Here is an 18,961-nt window from a genome sequence, read left to right on the forward strand (position 1 = left end):
AAGGCCAAATGAGTGCTCTTGAAAGAACAAACTGAAATCACACTTTACCTCCAAAAGACCAAATTACTGCAAGGCACTTTACAGCAATGTTATCAAAATTAATGTCATATGATATATTAAGGCAGATATACACACCTTGGTCAAGCTGGTATATTTAAAGAGTGCCTTAACAGAGGAAAAGTCACTGTGTCATGAAATTTATAAGCAGAATTCCAAAGTTACAGACCTTCACAATGGCAAATAAGTTCAATTCAGGAAACATCAAAACTGCAGAAATGGAGCAGGCAGACATTCACTAATATGTTGGAGAGATGACATGGGACTAGGCCAAGAAAATATTTCAAAATAAGGTCGAGAAGTTGTAAAACCAGAAGTAAGTGAAGGTCAGCAATTTCATGAGTGTTATGTAAGCAAGAAATAAATAATTTTTAATGTCAATTTTCTCTTTACATTGGGATGTATTTGATAAGGCAGTTCTATCAGTTAGAGAAAGATGATATTGTACAAGTACCAAAGATTTAATAAACAAGCTAAAATGCACCAACATGGAAACAAACTGAGAGATGGGAATTAAAATCATTGTAGAAATTCACCTTAATATTTGTAATTCATTGAAGTAATTTCCACTTAGAGTAATCAAAATGCAAACATGGAAGTGAAAAAAGGGCAAGATCATTTTGACACCCCACAGAAAGAAGTTACTGAGACAAACTTCTCTGTTCTGGCTCTTTGATGCAATAACTGAAAACATATAGCAGCCTATGGTTTTCTTGTTACAGTCCTGAACTTTTATTTGTTACTAAATCTGAATACTCTTTCTTTGGTAGACACAAAAATCACTCAGTTGAATGTAATTTGAGATGTCCAACATTTAAAATCATGTATTAATGTATTACCATCTCTCTCCTGCAGAAATTACATCAATGTGTCTTCAAAAAGCAAACTAAATGTCCCACATGGAAAATGTTGGTAAAAGAAGAGCAGTATACCTTTGCTCTACAACACATCTAAATTTTTGAGCAAAATAGTGAGTGATATGCAAAACCATTCAAACAGCTGGAATTGTCCTGCACTGAAGGAAAATAAAAAGCAACTTCCGGTCCTGTGTCAATCTCTGCACCTACCTTGTTTGCACGGATCTGTCTGTATATGTCTGTCTGCTGCCGTATTCGGTATTCCAGGTCAGACACCTGAGCTTGCAACCATGTCCAGCGGTTGACAATCGCTGCCCTTTCCACAGCCCATCTCCACTCTAAGCGACGGTGTCTGTGAACAAATGTAAATGTGAGGACTTCTGGAGAACTAATCCATTGCTCATTTTATATACCAGTTTCAAGTAGATTAAAAAGTTTAAAACAATTTTATTATAATAGGATCCAAAAACGACACGCTGCAGCCAAGTTCTAACAAGATATTAAATTACATTATCCAGGTTTTATGAAAAAATATATCACTTGTGTTACCTCAATTAACACAAAAATCTGATTCAATGGCAGGTTGGGAGATTCATTTACGTACATCAAAAATGGAACCTACTGCAGTTCCCATACTGAGATATATATACACTGGGAGATTCTACATATTTTTAAACAATTTATGTATGAGGAACAAGGAAATTTCACATATTTGCACAAGGAACCAGAAGTATGCAAATAGATATCCAGGCTTTGCATTATTTCCCAAATAAAGCAACAAGCTTAAATAATTTGAGCTTTGCAAGTGAATGGAAAAGATTGCATTTAGTGTCCATCTCCAGTTCACCGATTTGATTCACTGGAATAATTTATCAGTCCACAATGGGTCAAACAATACTAACTACAATCTCCTCCAACTTTCTCACCGACATGTAGCAAAGTCTTGGGTTGAATCAATAACATAACAACAGAAGAAAAAAGGAGCAGGTGTAGGGCACTTGACCCTTCAAGATTCCCCTGCCATTCAATAGGATCATGGCTGATAGGCCCCAGGCCTAAATTCCTCTTCTGTGACCACTCCATGAAGCCCTCAATTCCTCGATCTTTGAAACATTTATCTACCTCCCCTTAAATATCTCCAGTGATCTGACCTCCACAGTCCTATGGGGTAGGGAATTTCAGAGATCCTCCACCCTAGAATCATACAGCATGGAAACAGGCCCTTCAGCCCACTGTGTCAATGTCAACCAACATGCCTTTCTATATTAATTCCACTTGCCTGCATTGGGTCTATATTCCTCCATGCCTTGCTTATTCAAGTACCTGTCAGGATGCCTCTTAAATCTTTATTACTGTTCCTGCCTCCACCACCTACCTCCTCTGGCAGCTCATTCCAGATACCAACTACTCTGTGTGAAAAACTTATTCCCCAGATCCCCTTTAAACCTCCTCACTCTCACTGTAAACCTACGTTGTCCCATTTTAGACAACCTTACCACTGGAAACAGACACTGGCTATCTACCGTATCTATGCTGCTCATAATTTTATATACCTCTATTATATCAGCTTTCAGCTTTCTTCACTCCAGGGAAAAAAACCTCACCTACTCAATCTCTCCTTACAACTCAAGCCTTCCAATCCAAGCATCATTCTCGTGAATCTTTTTTGTTCTTTCTCTAGCTTAATCACACCTTTCCTATAGAGTGGTGACCAGAACTGCACATAAAACTCCAAGGGCAGCCTAACCAAAATTTTCCACAACTTAACATGTTGTTCTAACTCTTATAGAATCATAAAGTCAAACAGCATGGAAATGGGCCCTTCGAAACAACTAGTCCATGCTGACCAAGATTCCCATCCAAGCTAGTCCCATTTGCCCATGTTTGGCCCACATCCCTCTAAACCTTTCCTATCCATGTACCTGTTTGAGTGCGTCTTAAGTGTTGTTAATGTACCTGCCTCAACTACTTCCTCTGGCAACTGAATCTATATATTGACCACTCTCTGGGTGGAAAAAATTGCCCCTCAGTTTCCTAATAAATCTCTTCCCTCTCATCTTAAACTATGCCCTCTAGTGCTTGATTCTCCAACCTTGGGAAAAAGACTATGCACATTGATCTTATCTATGTCACTCATGATTTTATACACCTTCTATAAGATCACCTTTCATTCCCCTACACTCCAATGAAATAAGTCCCAACCTGCTAAACTTCTCTCCATAACTCAGTCCCTCCAGTCCCAGCAACATCCTCATAAATCTCCTCTGCACTCTTTCCAGCTTAATACCCAACGTCATTTTATACTCAATGCCTCAACTGATGAAAGCAAGCCAGCCATACGGCTTTCCTCACCACCCTACCTGTTTTCCAGTTTTAAGGGAACTATGTACTTTGTACCCAAGGTCTTTCTGTTCAACAACACTCCCCAAGGCTCTGCCATTCACTGTGCATGTCCTCCCCTGGTTTAGCTTCTCAAAATGCATCACTTTGCACTCGTCTGAGTTAAATTCCCCATCTGCCCACTTTCCCAGTTGGTCTATATCCTGCTGGAATGTTAGACAACCTTCTTCACTGTCCATTACACCACAAATTTTGGTGTAATCTGCAAACTTACCATCTGGAAGAAGGAATCCCTCCATGTCTTGGTTTAAAATGATCACCCCCTTATACTGGAACTATGTCCTCTCAGTTGCAACTGTCTCACAAGTGGAAATAAAGTCACTCACTGGGTTATTCCAACAGGAAACATGCATCCTTACCGACTGAGGACAAGGGTAACAGAGGTGTGCAAACCACCACCATTAATAAATTCCCCTCCAGATAGCAGCATCTGGAACTTATTAACCAACAACATTAAGAGAGGAGTAGCATCAGAAGAATTGCAGTGATTCAAGGAGGTTGCTCATCATCACACTGGGTTGAGTGCTAAATGCTGACCTTGCCATCAAAGCTCATATTCCATAAATGAATTAAACAAATTCCATCATGTCTTTCAAAAGGGAGTTGGATGAGTAATTGAAAATAATTATGGGTTAAGGAACGGGATTAATTTGTGAACTCCAGTCAGCATAGCTGCACGATTCTCTGATCCACACAAAAACTACTAATACTTGTTTTATACAATAAAAATAAACAATAACATAGCAGCAGAGATATACTTGGAATACTGGAAGTGGCAGATTTGATTAATTTTACTCCCCATCACCAGAATATCTGGATTCACATGTAGAAACTTAATAGAATTGGAATTCTGAGACTAGGCATCAATTATACAACAGAGCTCCAATAATCCATAATCCAACTATTCCATGATCCCCATGGTTCAGCATCTGACTCACCAGGTCATGTTTCCTGTGCTTCCCCCCCAACCCCCCACACCAAAGACTCACCAGGGCCCCAATCCCTGTGCTCCCCGACACTCATTGGGCCCCATTCCCCACACTCCCCTAGAGTTCACTAGTGTCCCAATTGCCATGCACTCTTAAACTTACCCAGTTGACTGGAGAACTTATTATAATACCGTGTACATGCTAAAAAAAATCACAAGTGTGTTGGCATATTAATAGGAATCACATCCAATAATTCAAAAAATCTGCCAGTATGGCACCGAAGTCCTGAGCATGCGAGGTAATTGGAGTTTCACTGTCTACGACAATATTACTGCATTCCATATTGTCCAATGCCTGAATAATCCTATTCAAAACTGAATGAATAGCTAAAATGTGTCACAAAGTAAACCTGAGCCATATAGCAGGAAAAACCAACTCCATATTAAGTTAACAGTGAAGTGAAAGTGTGCATCATTTTGTTTAACAAAGAAAAGTGCCAAGGAAAAGGATAAAAAATGCTGGTACTCTGAAGTGATGAAATTACAACACTAAACAGTGTTGGTCCACAGATATCATGAAGGTACTTCCTATCACCTTACCTCCTGTAAAGGCCACTCCATTCTCCCAGTTTCTTTGTCTCTGTCATTTTTGTTCCAATGATCAGACTTTCCTCTGAAATGTCTTCCTTCTTCCTGAACCATGGCTACCATTGTAGACAGACTGCATGTCATTTATTTCACATCTCTGCTCTCACTCCCTCACTTCCTAGACAAAGATCCCTTGCTTCTCATCTTCCACTGCACTGTCACATTCAAGGAATATCCTTTACAATTTCTGCTGATTCCAACAAGATTCTACTACCAGACAAATACTCCCCTCTCCTCCTTTTTGGGCATTTCAAAGAGACCATTCCCTTTATGACTGTAGTTTTTTTTAACTACTTTGTCTCTACCAGCCACTCCCTCTCTTTGGCCCATTCCCATGCAATCCCAGAAGATGCAACAACCACCTTTTCACCTCTTCCATTCCCACCATCCAGAGACCCAACAATCTTTCCAGATGAAGCTACAATTGACTTGCATTTCTTCCTATTTAGGGTACTCTCTTTAGTGTGGTCTCCAGTATACTGGAGAAACCAAATGCAGATTAAGTAACTGCTTGCAGAGCACTTGTGTTCCGTATGGAGAAACAACCATGAGCTTCCTATTTCCTGCCATTTTAATTTTCCATCCCATTGCTATTCTGACCTGTCTGCGGCAAAAATAAACTGTTAAAATGAGGCCAACACAAGCAAAAGGAGCAACACCTCATCTTCTCTGGGCGTGTTGCAGCCGTCTGGATTCAATATCAAATTCTCCAACTTCAACGTACTCATTTTCTCTGCCTGTAACAGTAATAGTCATTTTTATTGCAAGTCATCCATCTAGCTAAATTATTCTCTCTCCACTAGTACATCCTAACCTGCTGGACACATGGACAGTCCTGCTTTTATCAACACAAAACACTTTCCTTTTCTGTGTTATCATCTTCTAACTTCCAGCAGACAGGACATCCTGAACAACTTATCCCCATGGCAATGCTGGTCTCAGCCTTTCACAGATATTCCCTTTATCTTATCCATCCCTCCTGCCACCTTCTCTGCAACTCAAAATCTTATTTTCTTTGACAAGAAATATTACCCGTTTCTCTTTCTGTAGATGCTGCCTGACCTGATGAATACCAAAAATTTTCTGTTTTCATTTCAAATTTCCTGTAGTTTTTATCACTTGGATCCACAAGATATAGACCAGGAATATTACATGACTGAAACAGTATGAAGTCTATGCAACATTGGAAATTAAGACAAATAAAGTGACTTGTTGTAGATAATGAACTTGAATATAGCATTGATTCATACAACCAATGTCGCTCCATTACAGCAAGGACACAGTATCGCTAGAAAGGGACTCTGCACCAGATGTTGATCATTCCCTCGAACTGCACCAAAAAAATACCTATGTTGAGTTTCTTTACAACATTGTCAATAAACAATCATTAAAACAACACATCACAGCTCTGAAAATGACCATAAATGGACTTGGAATGAAGTTCCAAAGTGTCAAAATATACTTCATAATTGTGTACAGGTTTTGAAATAGACCATCCATGGAGACAATGAAGGCTGCTAACACAAAAAACAGGCATTCAGCAAGGAATTCCTCCCCACCCCCCAATCGTTTACTAAAGCCATGTTTACTTTTCCAATGATTGATGCCAGAGAAACAACTAATTTCATAAAGGCAGACAGGCAGACATCAAATTCAGTACTACAGGGATTCAATGATGAATCAAAGAAGTGCACCCATCGTTACTGGAGAAAATCGTTTTTTATGTCTTTGGTAAATGAATAACCTAATGATACCCACAATCCAGGCACCCATGTGAACAGGAATCACATAAGTTCCTTCTGGATTCCAACTACAGCTGATATCAATGCTTTTGACAGTGAAATGTAGATAAATATGTGAAGTGATGTCAGAAGCTGGGAGGCGATAAGGTGGAAGTGACAAAAGGCTGAAGATGATGAATGTGATAGGAGAGAAAAGTGGAGCATGGAATAAAGGGAGAGAGGTGCTCCTGGCTTCTGACATCATTCCCACTCTCCCCCCTCCCTCGTCTGCCTATCACTCACCTCACCTGGATCCACCTATCAGCTCTTGCTCCACCCCTTCATTCCATCTTTTTATACTATCTCCCCTTTTTTCTTTCAGTCCAGAGGATGGGTCACGACCCAAAATATCGACTGTCCATTTCCCTCCATAGATGCTGTCTGACCCACTGAGCTCCTCCAGCTTTTTGTGTGTTGCTCCAGATTCCAGCATCTGCAGTGTCTTGTGCCACAGAATTAAACTTGTGAATTTGGCAGAACAAAGCAGCAATAGGCTTGAACTTGTGATCCTTCACTCATTTAGGGAGATATGAAATGATAAGTCATTGGAGTGACCTCATTTCTCTGTTATAATACCATGTCAAATTGTATTCTGAATAATGAGAACATAGCAGAGAACAGGCCCTTTGCCCACTATGTTTGTGCCAACCAATCTAGAAAATCCCATCTGCCTGTTCACATCTCTCTATATGCCCTGCCTGTTCATGTGCCTGGCCCAAATGCCTCGAATGTTACTATCATATCTGCTTTCACCACCTCCCTGACAGCATGTTGCAGGCACCCACAGCTCTGTGTAGAATCGGATTTATTATCACGGACACTTGATATGAAATTTCTTGTTTTGCAGCAGTGCAGACATAAAAATCTATGAATTACAAAAATAAATAAATAGTGCAAAAAAAAAGAATGAGGTAGTGTTCCTGAGTTTATGGATTGCTCAGAAATTTGATTGTGGAGGGGAAGAAGCTGTTCCTGAATCATTGAGTTTGGGTCTTCAGGCTCCTGTACCTCCTCCCTGATGGAACTGACAAGAAAGGGCATGTCCCAGATGGTGAGGGTCCTTGAGGCGCAGCCTCTTGTAATTTCCTTTTAACGTTCCCCCTTTCACCTAAGCTCTTCCCTCTAGTATTTCACATTTCCACCCTCAGAGCGAAAGCATTAAATTGTGAATTCTCACTGTCAGAGAGTTGAAGGAGAATTTATGCATGGTAATTTTTCTGTGTCTGTGTTCCCTGTCTGGAATTCCAATACATGGGATTACAGTGAGGCTGAACTGACCATGCATCATGCAATCATAGTATCATAGAATTCTTACAGCATATGAAGAGATCATTCAGCCCATTAAGTCTGTGCCATCTCTTTACTGAGCAATCCCCAACTTCATTTCCCACTCTTTTCCCAGGGTTCTCCATATTATACTCATTCTATTCCCTTTTAAAGAAAATGATTAAAACTGTTCAACCTTACTGTGACTGAAACTCTAAGTTTCATTAGCTATGTAAAGGAATATGGACAGTCCAGAAATTATAGTCCTGAACTGGGGAAAGCCGATTTCAATATCATTCAGTATCAGGACCTGACAAAGGTAGAGTAAGACAGGTACTTGTGGGAGTCATTCAAAAGAGAAAAACTGAGTTCAGGGCCAACACGATCCTGTGTGAGCAAAAGGCAAAGGCAGCAAGTCCAACATAACCTGGATATCAGGGGATATTAAGGGTTAGGTAAAGATAAAAAAAGGAAATATATGATAATAAAAGAATTGAAAAAGGAGGCCCATTAGATGTAGGGAAGATTTTCAAAAAAATCAAGAGGGCAAAGAGGAGGCATGAAATATCACAAGGAGACAAGATCATGAAAACAAAATCATAAAGCATTTTCTAAGTATTTTAAGGGCAAGAATGTCACCTGGGAAAGAGCAAGGCCCATTACGGATGTAAGGAGCAATTTGTACATGGCGCCTGTGGATGTAGGTAAGGTCTTAGTGAATATAGATGGAGAACTATTCATTTAAGGAGAGGGACTTATTACTTATTTATAAATTTGCTATATTTATATAATTTTCATTTAAATTATTTACAAAACTCAGTTTCAAAACTAAATATTATTATCCTCATTGAGGACTGGTTGGAAAACTCAATGAGGGGAACAGTGAAATCCTAGAACATGAGATCATATAGGTGTTACCTGATCTGGTGTTCTTAAAAATGGATAAATCCCCAAGGCCTTATGAGATGTGTACCTGGCTGCTAAGAGAGGCAAGGAAGATTACTGGCTCTCCAGCAGTTCTGATTGTCTCACTAAAGTAGAGGTACAATTGCAGTGGAGAGGATGCAGAGGAGATTCACTAGCACTTTGCATAGGAGGGATCATTTCATTACGAGGATAGGTTGAATGTGTTTTCGTTGGATCAGTGACTGCTGGGGGGGGGGGGGCAGCTGATGTATACAAAATGATGAGGGGCAAAGATAAGATAGATGGCAGAATACGAGAGGGTATAAGGTTTAAAGTTAAGGGTAAGAAATTTCAAGGGAGTCTAATGAGGACATTCTTCCACGCAGAGGGTGGTTGAAATCCAGTACACATTGCTCGGGGGATAGCAGAGGGAGAGGCTCTCATATTACATCAGAAGCACCTGGACGAGCACTGATTTCCAAGGCAAAGGCAGCTACAGATTTACTGGTAGTAAATAGGATTAGTATAGATGTGTATTTGTTGGATGGCATGGACACAGTTGACCAAAGAACTGGTTTCTGTCCTGTTTGGCTCTAAATGAGTCTGTTATAAGACCATAAGATATAGGAGCAGAATTGAGGCATTCGGCCCATCGAATCTGCTCCGCCATTCAATCATGGCTGATATTTTTTTCCCAACGCCATTCTCCTGCCTTATTCCCGTAATCCTTACCCTCTTACTAATCAAGAACCTATCAATCTCTGCCTTAAATACATTGGCACTGACTTGGCCTCCACAGCCCTCTGTGGCAACAAGCTCCACAGATTCACCACCGGTCTGGCTGAAGAAATTAAATTCCTCCTCATCTCAGTTTTAAAAGGACACCACTTTATTCTGAGGCTGTGCCCTCGGATCCTAGACTCTCCTACTAATGGAAATGTCCACTCTACACAGGCCTATCAGTATCTGGTAGGTTCAATGAGATCTCCCCTCATCGTTCTGAATTCCATCAAGTACAGGCCCAGGAACATCAAATGTTCCTCATATGTTTAGCCCTTCATTCCTGGGATCATTCTTGTGAACCTCCTCTGGACCCTCTCCACAATCAGCACATCTCTCCTTGGATACGGGGCCCAAAATTGCTCACAATATTCCAAATGCTGTCTGACCAACACTTTATAAAGCCTCAGCAGTACATCCTTGCTTTTATGTTCCGTCCTTTCAAGATGAATGCATTTGCCTTCTTTATTACTGACTCAACCTGCAAGTTAACCTTAAGGTAATCCTTAAATAGGACTCCCAAGTCCCTTTGCATCTCCGATGGGCTGAATGGCCTAATTCTGCTCCTACTGTATATCTTATAGTCTTGTAACACTGTTCCAAGAGAAAATAAACACTGTGTATTTTCACCGAAAAACATTTGGGAAGTTCTTTGGTATTTTCCCCAGAGACAGTAATAAGTCATTTTAATAATTTCCTGGAAAATAACATATTCCTTAGCCACAAAAGGTGAATAAATAATATAATGGTCACACAATATGAGCTGAATTGAGATCTAAATATGCAAAAGAGTTCAATGAAGAGATCCAGAATCATTCAGATTCATATTTGATGTCGTAGATTTACAAATTTCTCCAATTCCTTCATCTTTTTTTCCACTGAATTTTGGATGTCAGTCAAGCTGTTAGTTTTCCTTACTCCAGTTCTATTCAGAAGATTAGGTGAAAGATCAAGGAACTGAGAGCTATGGGGAACTGACACAGAAGAGGCGAAGCCTGGGTCAGATCAGCCATGATTATATTGAATAGCAGGGTAGGCTTGAGGTGCCGAGTGGCCTACTCCTGCTCCTATTTTCTCATGTACTTATGAAACTCACAACCCTTAAATTAATTTAAAAATATGCAGTATTGGTAGGTGCTTAATTAACAAGCAGAAAACAGAGAAGGAATAAATAGATCCTCTTGCAGTTGAAAGCTGTTACTTGAGGGGTTTTGTGAGATTTAGTCCTGGATTTGCAGCTTTTAATAACCTATTGAGAATCCCAGAGGAAAATACAGGATGCAAAGTATACAAATCTGCTGATCATACAATCTGAATGGGAAGTCAACTGTTAAAATACTGTCTCAGCAAAGCAATAAATATAGGTGAAGTAAATACGCAAAAATCAAAAGAAATTAAAGCATAAAATAAATTTAATCAGCCCATGTCCAAGTCAGCCAAAATAAAAGGGCAGGTCAGACAAATTGCTTCTCATCTTGGATCTACAGGTTGTTCAGTCAAGTTCTTTTTAAGTGTGTTGAGGATTTCTGCCTCACCTGACCTTGCAGGCAGCAAGTTCCAGACTCCAATGCACTTGAATAAAATGTCAGCTGCCTTATGATCCTCCAGCGATTATCTTAAACCTATGCTCCCTCATTATTCTGTTGTGGGGAATCGAACTTTCAGTGCAGTCAACTTCAGCCAACAATAACAAAAATCATCCAGCCATGGCACAGTCCTCAGTTATTCTATGCACCCTCTCAAACTCTACAGCATCATTGCTGTAATTTGATAAACAACACAATGTGTGGAGGTTCATCTGTGGTCTCAGTGGTGTGTTATGCAGTTTTAGCAGGATCTCTCTGCTGCTCAGCTCATGCATCTGCCTTCTCTCTTCAGGAATTTGCAGATACACACCCAAAGATCATTCAATGGCTCTAATTAAAAAACGACAGTCCGAATCTTTGTTATTTCTTCTATTGCTTCTCACAACAGTTTGATCCCACATTAAAGATGCTAAACCTTGCCAATATTTTTCTTTTGATCTATATATCCAATGTTTCCAATCTTTCTTCTAATAATGTTATATTTGATCTGCAACTCGTGCAGTGCATTTCTAACTCATTGGTGTCTGCAAACCAAGTGGCTTGCTTTATGAAAAGACACTAAAAGATTGTCCTACACTTCCTGGAATTTAGAGGATTGAGCTTACAGATCACCTTCTAAAGGGGAAACAGACAACACTGGAAAAACTCAGCAAGTCAGACAGCACCTGTGGAAAGAGAAACAGTTTATGTAGATCGAAGACCCTGTTTTTCTTTCTGCAGATGCTGCTTGACCTGAGTTTTTCCCCCAAGCACTTTGAGTTTTAGATTTCCAGTCTCTGCATTTTATTTTCACCTTCTTAAAGGGATTGGAAAAATATAGTCTGAGATGTACCTTCAAGCTGGATGGTCCAGAACAAGGGGCCAACCATTTAAGAATAAGATGAGATGTGAATCTTCAGAATTCTTTACTCTAGAAGGCTGTCTATGATGAGCTTTCCAAGAGATGTTCAAGGACGCCAAGAGACTAAATGCCAAAGTGGATGAGATGGGAAAGAGGACTTGGGATACAATATCAGATTGAATGACAGAGCAGATTTCAGGAGTAGCATGGCCTATTCCTGCTTCTCCATCTACATTCTCATGCTTCTATGTATCCTCTCACTCTTGTCATATGTCCTGCTGGAGGAGAAAAGCCACAGGGGTGTCAATGTAAGTCCAGTGGCACAGTATGCCTAGCCTCTGACCTTTTCTTACAGCTATTGTAACTGGGTGACAAAAGAGACTGCAGCTTCTACAGTATGGAGCAAAAAACGAGCTGCTGGAGGAACTCAGCAGGCCAGGCAGCATCTGTGGAGGGAAATGAACAGTCAATGTTTTGGGTCAAGACCCTTCATTTAGACTGAAAGGGAATAAAGAGGTGAGGGGAAGGAGTGGAAGAAGATCTGGCAAGTGATAAGATGGATCCAGATTAGAAGGGGTTGACTGGCAGATGAAGTCAGCTTGGGTAGTGGTGTGGAGATAGCAACAGAGGCTGGCAGGTGATAGGTGGAGGCAAAAGGCTGCAGATTATGGGATCTGATAAAAAAGGATGGTGAGTGGAACCACAAAATGGAGGTATAGTAAGCAGCTGGAAACTGTGGGGGGAGGGCCCCTGTGAGGAGTATATGGGTGATGGGCAGATGGAGTCGGTAGGGGAGAGAAAAGAAACTGAGTGAAAAACGAAGTTGGAAAGAAGGACATGGGTGAGAGGACTTGAGCTGATCATGTTAAGATTAAAAAATTCATCACTAAAACCAAGTGAAACCAGGCCCTCAAGTTGTAGAGCTGGATGCCACCTTTGTGAACTAGCCACTGGAAGAGATACACTAAGTCTGCAACAACCAGTCATTAGATCACACATCATAAACTCAAGTTCCAGCTCAACAAAGTCTTTCAAACTTGGATATGAGCAAGCAAATGGATCACAATTCTTAAATTCTGAAAACCTTGACAAACTTCATGGAAAATCACATTTCTGTGTTAGTAAGTCAATCAAAGTCATAGGGTTGAATATATATTTCAGTCCCTTGCACCTACTCTCCCATTCAATAACATTGTTACTGATTTTTCAATCTCATCTCCACTTTCCTGCACTTACCATACATCCATCAATCCCCTTAATATCTAAAAATTTATTGAGCTTGACCTTAAATGGACTCAATAATTGAGCCTTCTGAGAAACTCGCTACACTCTGAATGGAGCACTACCCTATACATCCTCAGAAGGCTAAGGAAATTCAGCATGTCCCCGTTGACAGAAAGTATCCTATCTGGATGCATCACAGCTTGGTATGGTAACTGCTCTGCCCAAAGCATCAAGAAATTGCAGAGAGTTGTGGACACAGCTCAGTCCATCATGAAAACCAGCTTCCTCTCCATGGATCTACACTTCCCGCTGCTGTGGAAAAGCAGCCAGTGTAATCAAAGACCCCACCCACCCCAGACATTCTCTCTTCTCCCCTCTTCCATTAGGCAAAAGATACAAAAGCTTGAAAACACGCACCACCAGGCTCAAGGACAGCTTCTATCCTACTGTTATAGGACTCTTGAACGGATTTTTTGTATGTTAAAGATGAACTCTTAATCTCACAATCTACCTCGTCATGGCTTATTGTCTACCTACATTGTACTTTCTCTGTAACTGTAAAACTATATTCTGAAATCTGTTATTGTTTTTCCCTTTGTTCTACTTTGATGTACTTATGTTCTGAAATTATCTGTATGGGTGGCATGCCAAACTAAGTTGTTCACTTTATCTTGGTACATGTGACAATAATAAACCAATTCCAAGACATTTCTTCTCACTACAGTCCTGAAAAGGCAACCACTTATTCTTGATTCTGGAAATGCCAGCCAGGGGAAACATCATTCTGACATCTAATATGTCAAGCCCCATAAGAACTTTGTATGAGTGATCATCTCTTATTCTTCTAAAATCACAAGAGTTTAGATCCAGTTTCTTTATCTCTCCTCGTACATTAAACCCATCATCCCTGGAATCAACCTTGTGAATCTTTATTGTGTTCCCTCGATCGCAACTACATCCTTCTTATGTAAAGACCTGTACACGTTATTCCAGATTCAATTTCACTACGGCCCTACATAATTGAGGCAAAGTGTTTCAACTTGTGTACTCACATCCATTTACAATGAATTTTTAATCTCTTCTTTCCGGAAGACATTAGTCCCACCAGTGTATGGTTCATATGAACCATGCACCTCAGAGTACTTCGGCTTGACAAAAATTATAAATTCTTAATGACAAAATATTCTAACTGGTTTCATAATGAAATTGGTCTCAGTTGTTGAGTATACTTAAGAACAACTCATGATAAGATTCTGTCAAACCTAGACTAATGATCATAAGTCAATAGTATGTCTAAATGGATGAAATCTGAGTGGCTCTTGATTCTTACCAAACTAATTAATCTGAACAATCAAGTGCATTCTCAGGCAGTTTTTGAATTCCCTCAGTCCCTGGCCTGGGCTGGACTTTGTAGGACATAGTCCTTGACACGTGCTGTTGCACACAGGTCCATCTGCTGCAAAACCAGTGCACTTCAGGGGGAAACCACAGAACTTCCTTCACCAAGTTTTGGGTGTTCTGGCAGCAATGTGATCTCTGTGTGTATTGGTCCCAGGGAACATATTATTTCCACATATTATAGTAGGAAGCATTTCAGCCCACATAATCTATGCCAGGTCACAGATCGATCCTACTCCCCCACTAATTTTCCCAATAACCTATTTCCCCACATTACCATCAACTTCCCTCAGGGGGAATTTACAGTGGAAAATTAACCTATCAACCCACACATCTTTGAGATGAAGGAGAAAACCAGAACACCTGGGAATATCCCACAAGGTCACAGGGAGAACATGCAAACTCCACACATACAGCACCAAATTGAACCTAGGTCACTAGAGCCACAAGGAAGCAGCTGTACCATCTGAGCCACTGTGCAGCTCAAAAACAAGATTACATTTGGCAGGAGTATCATGGTTACTTGGCCAGCACCTGGAGTTCTTAACTATAAATTCACAGACAAGTTTGAATCTAAGCATGGTAGTTGGGGGATATATCTTCATGTAATCAAGTAAGTCCCCAACTTTAAAAACAAAAGCTCAACTTCTAAAAGTTAATAACAAAACCTCCAGAGAGTCGTAAGGCCTTATCTACCAATGCCTCGGATAAGAAATTGATGAAGGGTATTCATCTTGAAACATCAACTGTTTCCTTTTCCACAGACACTGCCTGATCTGCTGTGAGTTTCCAGCATTTTCTCTTCTTCTTTCAGATTTTCAGCATTTACAGCAAGTTGATTTTTATTTGTGGTTGACTCTCAATGCCTCCTCATTTCAGTAACAATAAGTGATGAAAAAGATGTGGAAGATTAGAGTGATGGAAGTGTTGAAAAAACGTCCTGTGTTATCGATCTATTGGAGATGAAGTGGGAGAAATATCAAGACATTCATCTCCACATCTTTCATACAAAGGGGAATTTCAGCAGAGTGTGGTTCATGGGCTCAACCCCTTCTGTTTAATTATACTTCGAAGCTCGAAAAAGAAGACTTTTGAAAGCAATATTCAAGCTGAATCTTGATGCCTAATGGACAGTTCTGGTTTTGCCAAATGAAGTCAACTGTATTGCTAGGGAAGTGGCTAATGGAGTCCAAGTTCTCCTCTCCCTTCAGGACTTTAAGCATATAGGGCTGACGATTACCTGCCAACGCTTTAATCAAAAGGATTCTTTTGAGGAGGTTCACCATCTGCAAAAATTGAAGGGGTGCAAATACAGCTTGCCAGATGTCCTGTGTCTGTTCAACCAGCGTGGCCGGGCCCAGCCTTCTCAGAATGGGAGGAAAGGTGGAACTTGATGTGTATACATTGGGGCTTAGGAAATAAAAAGTAAATATAAAGACGTAAATAGCCACAAAAAAATTTCTTCCATTGATTCTTACATAAAGACACAAAGGTTTGTATGAGACCCAGCCTTTGTCACATGCTGAATTCTGTGCCCTGTAACTCAAACTTCTGTATTTTTACCCAGCAGCAACCAAATTTTTGTTTTAAATGATTCCAGCTAATTTTTCCACACAATTTGGTCAGTGGAAGACAAAACTGTAATGAGAAGTACAGAGAACCATGAGAAAAAATATGGCTGGCAGGCATAAATGAGGTGCTGATTCAATCAAACCTTTCCAGCACCATGACAACAGATGACTGAATCTCAACTGAAGACTTGGGATTCAATTTTCTCATACATGAAGCTCCTCAGTCTGATTGCCAGAATATACCATTGAATTGTGCTTATGTACTTGTCAGGTGATAGTTTTCCAGTCTATGGAATTATTGAATTTATTGAGGTGGGTAAGGTTTGGGGGAGGAGGGGTAGAGCCAAGCCAAATACAAGAAAGTAAGATGCTCGACAGGTCAGTCTGCTTTAAGAGCAGTTACTATGTGTAGACAATGACTGTAACCATCATTTGCTCATTAGCTTTTCAAGCAATCCTCACAGCCACTAGTGCACCTTTAAGAAGGTAAGATGACATCTACAGAGAGAGTAGTAGTTAGGTTCAGGTCAGTGATATTTCATCAAAATCGATGAAAGGCCATTTATCTGATACCAATGCCCTTTCTCTCTCCAAAGATATTGCCTTATGTAATGAGTATTTTCAGCAATTTCTAGTTTTCGATTCCATCATTCACAGTATGTTGCTTATCTGCAAGTCATAAGGATTAAGAAATATGATCACTGACAAAGAGTATTATTCCATAATGCTCAAAAATGCTAAACAAAGGGATGCGATCAGCTGTTTACATTTTCTTTATAAGTAACCAAGCTATTAAACATTGAAGAAAAATGGGACATTTTTAAAGTGAATAACAGGATAAAAATTTTCAAGACATGCAAATCAACATTTTCCAGTCATCCTATGCAAGATATTTCATTTTTATCTGCTCTAAACACCAATTATGTAAACACTTGGCGATCGACCTCAGGGTCTTGGGTTAGGGAAGAGAAAATCCACACATTCACCATCCAACAAGCCCTTGAAGAACATTGCTAAGAATAAACAAGCACATGTACCGTTCCTCTGGAATTAATAGAACAAAATAAAGAAAAGAGAAATTTGCATTAGTTTTATGCAATAAATATATAACTGATCAATTGATCACAAATTATCCTCATCAACAATGGAGATGATTACAAGAAGATTCAATCTGTTGAACATTTAAGAACATCTGGAGCTACGAATCACTAAAACAATAATTATGAACATATAAATATCTCTAAAAATAGTCACCAGCAAAGCTTGAGAGGAGAAACTAAAGGAAGATTCAAATATACTTGGTAAGAGGGCATTCAGATGAAGTTCAATGTAAAGGAATGCAAAATTCTTCTTTATAGAGGCAAATAATCCACAAAGGATCCACTTGCACAAAAAAACAAGAGATGCAGAAGTTCTAATTGACCATGACAGAAAGCAACGACAACAATATATGGTGGCACAAAGTTAAACAAATTAGATACCAAGGTGCATTAAAATGTCTATTAAGAAGATTAACAGAGATAAGTGAAACAATCTGCAACTTGAGCAATTGTTGATGCTGTCACTTCGAATATGATTTATGGTCCAAGCTGCTGCAGTAAAGAGGGACAAAAACTGCTGCTACCAAAAAGATGCAGTTATTAACCAGGAGAGTTTAGGGGATGGAGTTTTTGGATTCTAGGGAATTATTGCACAAGTTAAGTCTGTTCTCACCAGAAACGAAAAGGTTAAAAAATGATATGATGTTATATTTTGGATTCTTTGCAGATTAGATAATATAGATGACAGAACAAAGAAGAGAACTACATAACATGACTAATACTTGAAGCTGAGCAAAATGCGATTGGGATATCAGACAACTAAAAGGTTTTAAATCCAAATTTCTGAAGTGGGACCATAGGAACAACGCTCCCACCAAGCCAGTCTAGCTGACTCCAAGAATTACCTTGGCACACATCTAGTCTGTAAAAAACTAATGAAGAGATCGTTCACTCTGTTCAGCCAACAATTTCAATATCATGGCATTATGTGACTGACTGTATAGCAGAAAGCAATGTAAGAATCTTGGTCTTAAGTTTTTCCTTTCTTTTATAGTTGGCAAAGAATATGATAACTATGACTGTGTTGCCCACGTAGGAAGCCTAATTACTTAAGGAATTATATAATTGCATCAGAGGCAATTCAGAGAAAGTGCCTGAATTGGAATACTGGGATGAAAGGTTTGTCCAATGAGAAAAGGCTGAGACTAAGTTTGGAAGAAGTGATCTTACTGAAACACAAGATTCTGAGGGGGCTTTACGAGGTCAATGCTAAGATGCTACATGCCCTCATGGGAGTAGAGTGTTTCAGAATATGGGAGTGCCTGTTAAAAATGGATACGAGGAGCAATTTCTTCTCCAAGAGAGTTATGAATCTTTGGAAATCTCTGCCCAAAGAGCTGTGAAGGTTCAAGGGCCATATGGCTGACCCCTGATCCTGTTCTTTTTATGCCCGAGGTGAATTTAGTGATTCTATCTGAAAAGCCAACTTTCCACCATCAAACAAGATCACCAAAAGCATTAATGAATGATTTGGTTTGTTCTTATTTGGTTGACATCAACATAACGGAAAGGCATTAAATGCAATAAGAGCTTTAAGCCATTTCTGAGAGATGCAGCAAAGTACAAATGTATTTTTTGTCTCACTCTTCTGTGTTCAACAGACTAGACAAAGCTTATT

At 39.7% G+C, this 18,961-nt stretch overlaps 1 protein-coding gene across 2 annotated transcripts in view; it reads right to left on the reverse strand.

The window, feature by feature from the left end:
- LOC127574172 (KAT8 regulatory NSL complex subunit 1-like) overlaps positions 1-18,961 on the reverse strand; it is a 132,131-nt gene that overhangs the window by 36,083 nt on the left and 77,087 nt on the right. For both annotated transcript variants that reach the window (XM_052022946.1, XM_052022945.1), the window contains exon 2: positions 1,125-1,266. In XM_052022946.1, the coding sequence (XP_051878906.1) occupies positions 1,125-1,266 (142 nt within the window). The remainder of the gene's footprint in view (positions 1-1,124; positions 1,267-18,961) is intronic.

The sequence above is a fragment of the Pristis pectinata genome, chromosome 9 (genome assembly GCF_009764475.1).
Source record: "Pristis pectinata isolate sPriPec2 chromosome 9, sPriPec2.1.pri, whole genome shotgun sequence".
Taxonomy (NCBI): Eukaryota; Metazoa; Chordata; class Chondrichthyes; order Rhinopristiformes; family Pristidae; genus Pristis; species Pristis pectinata.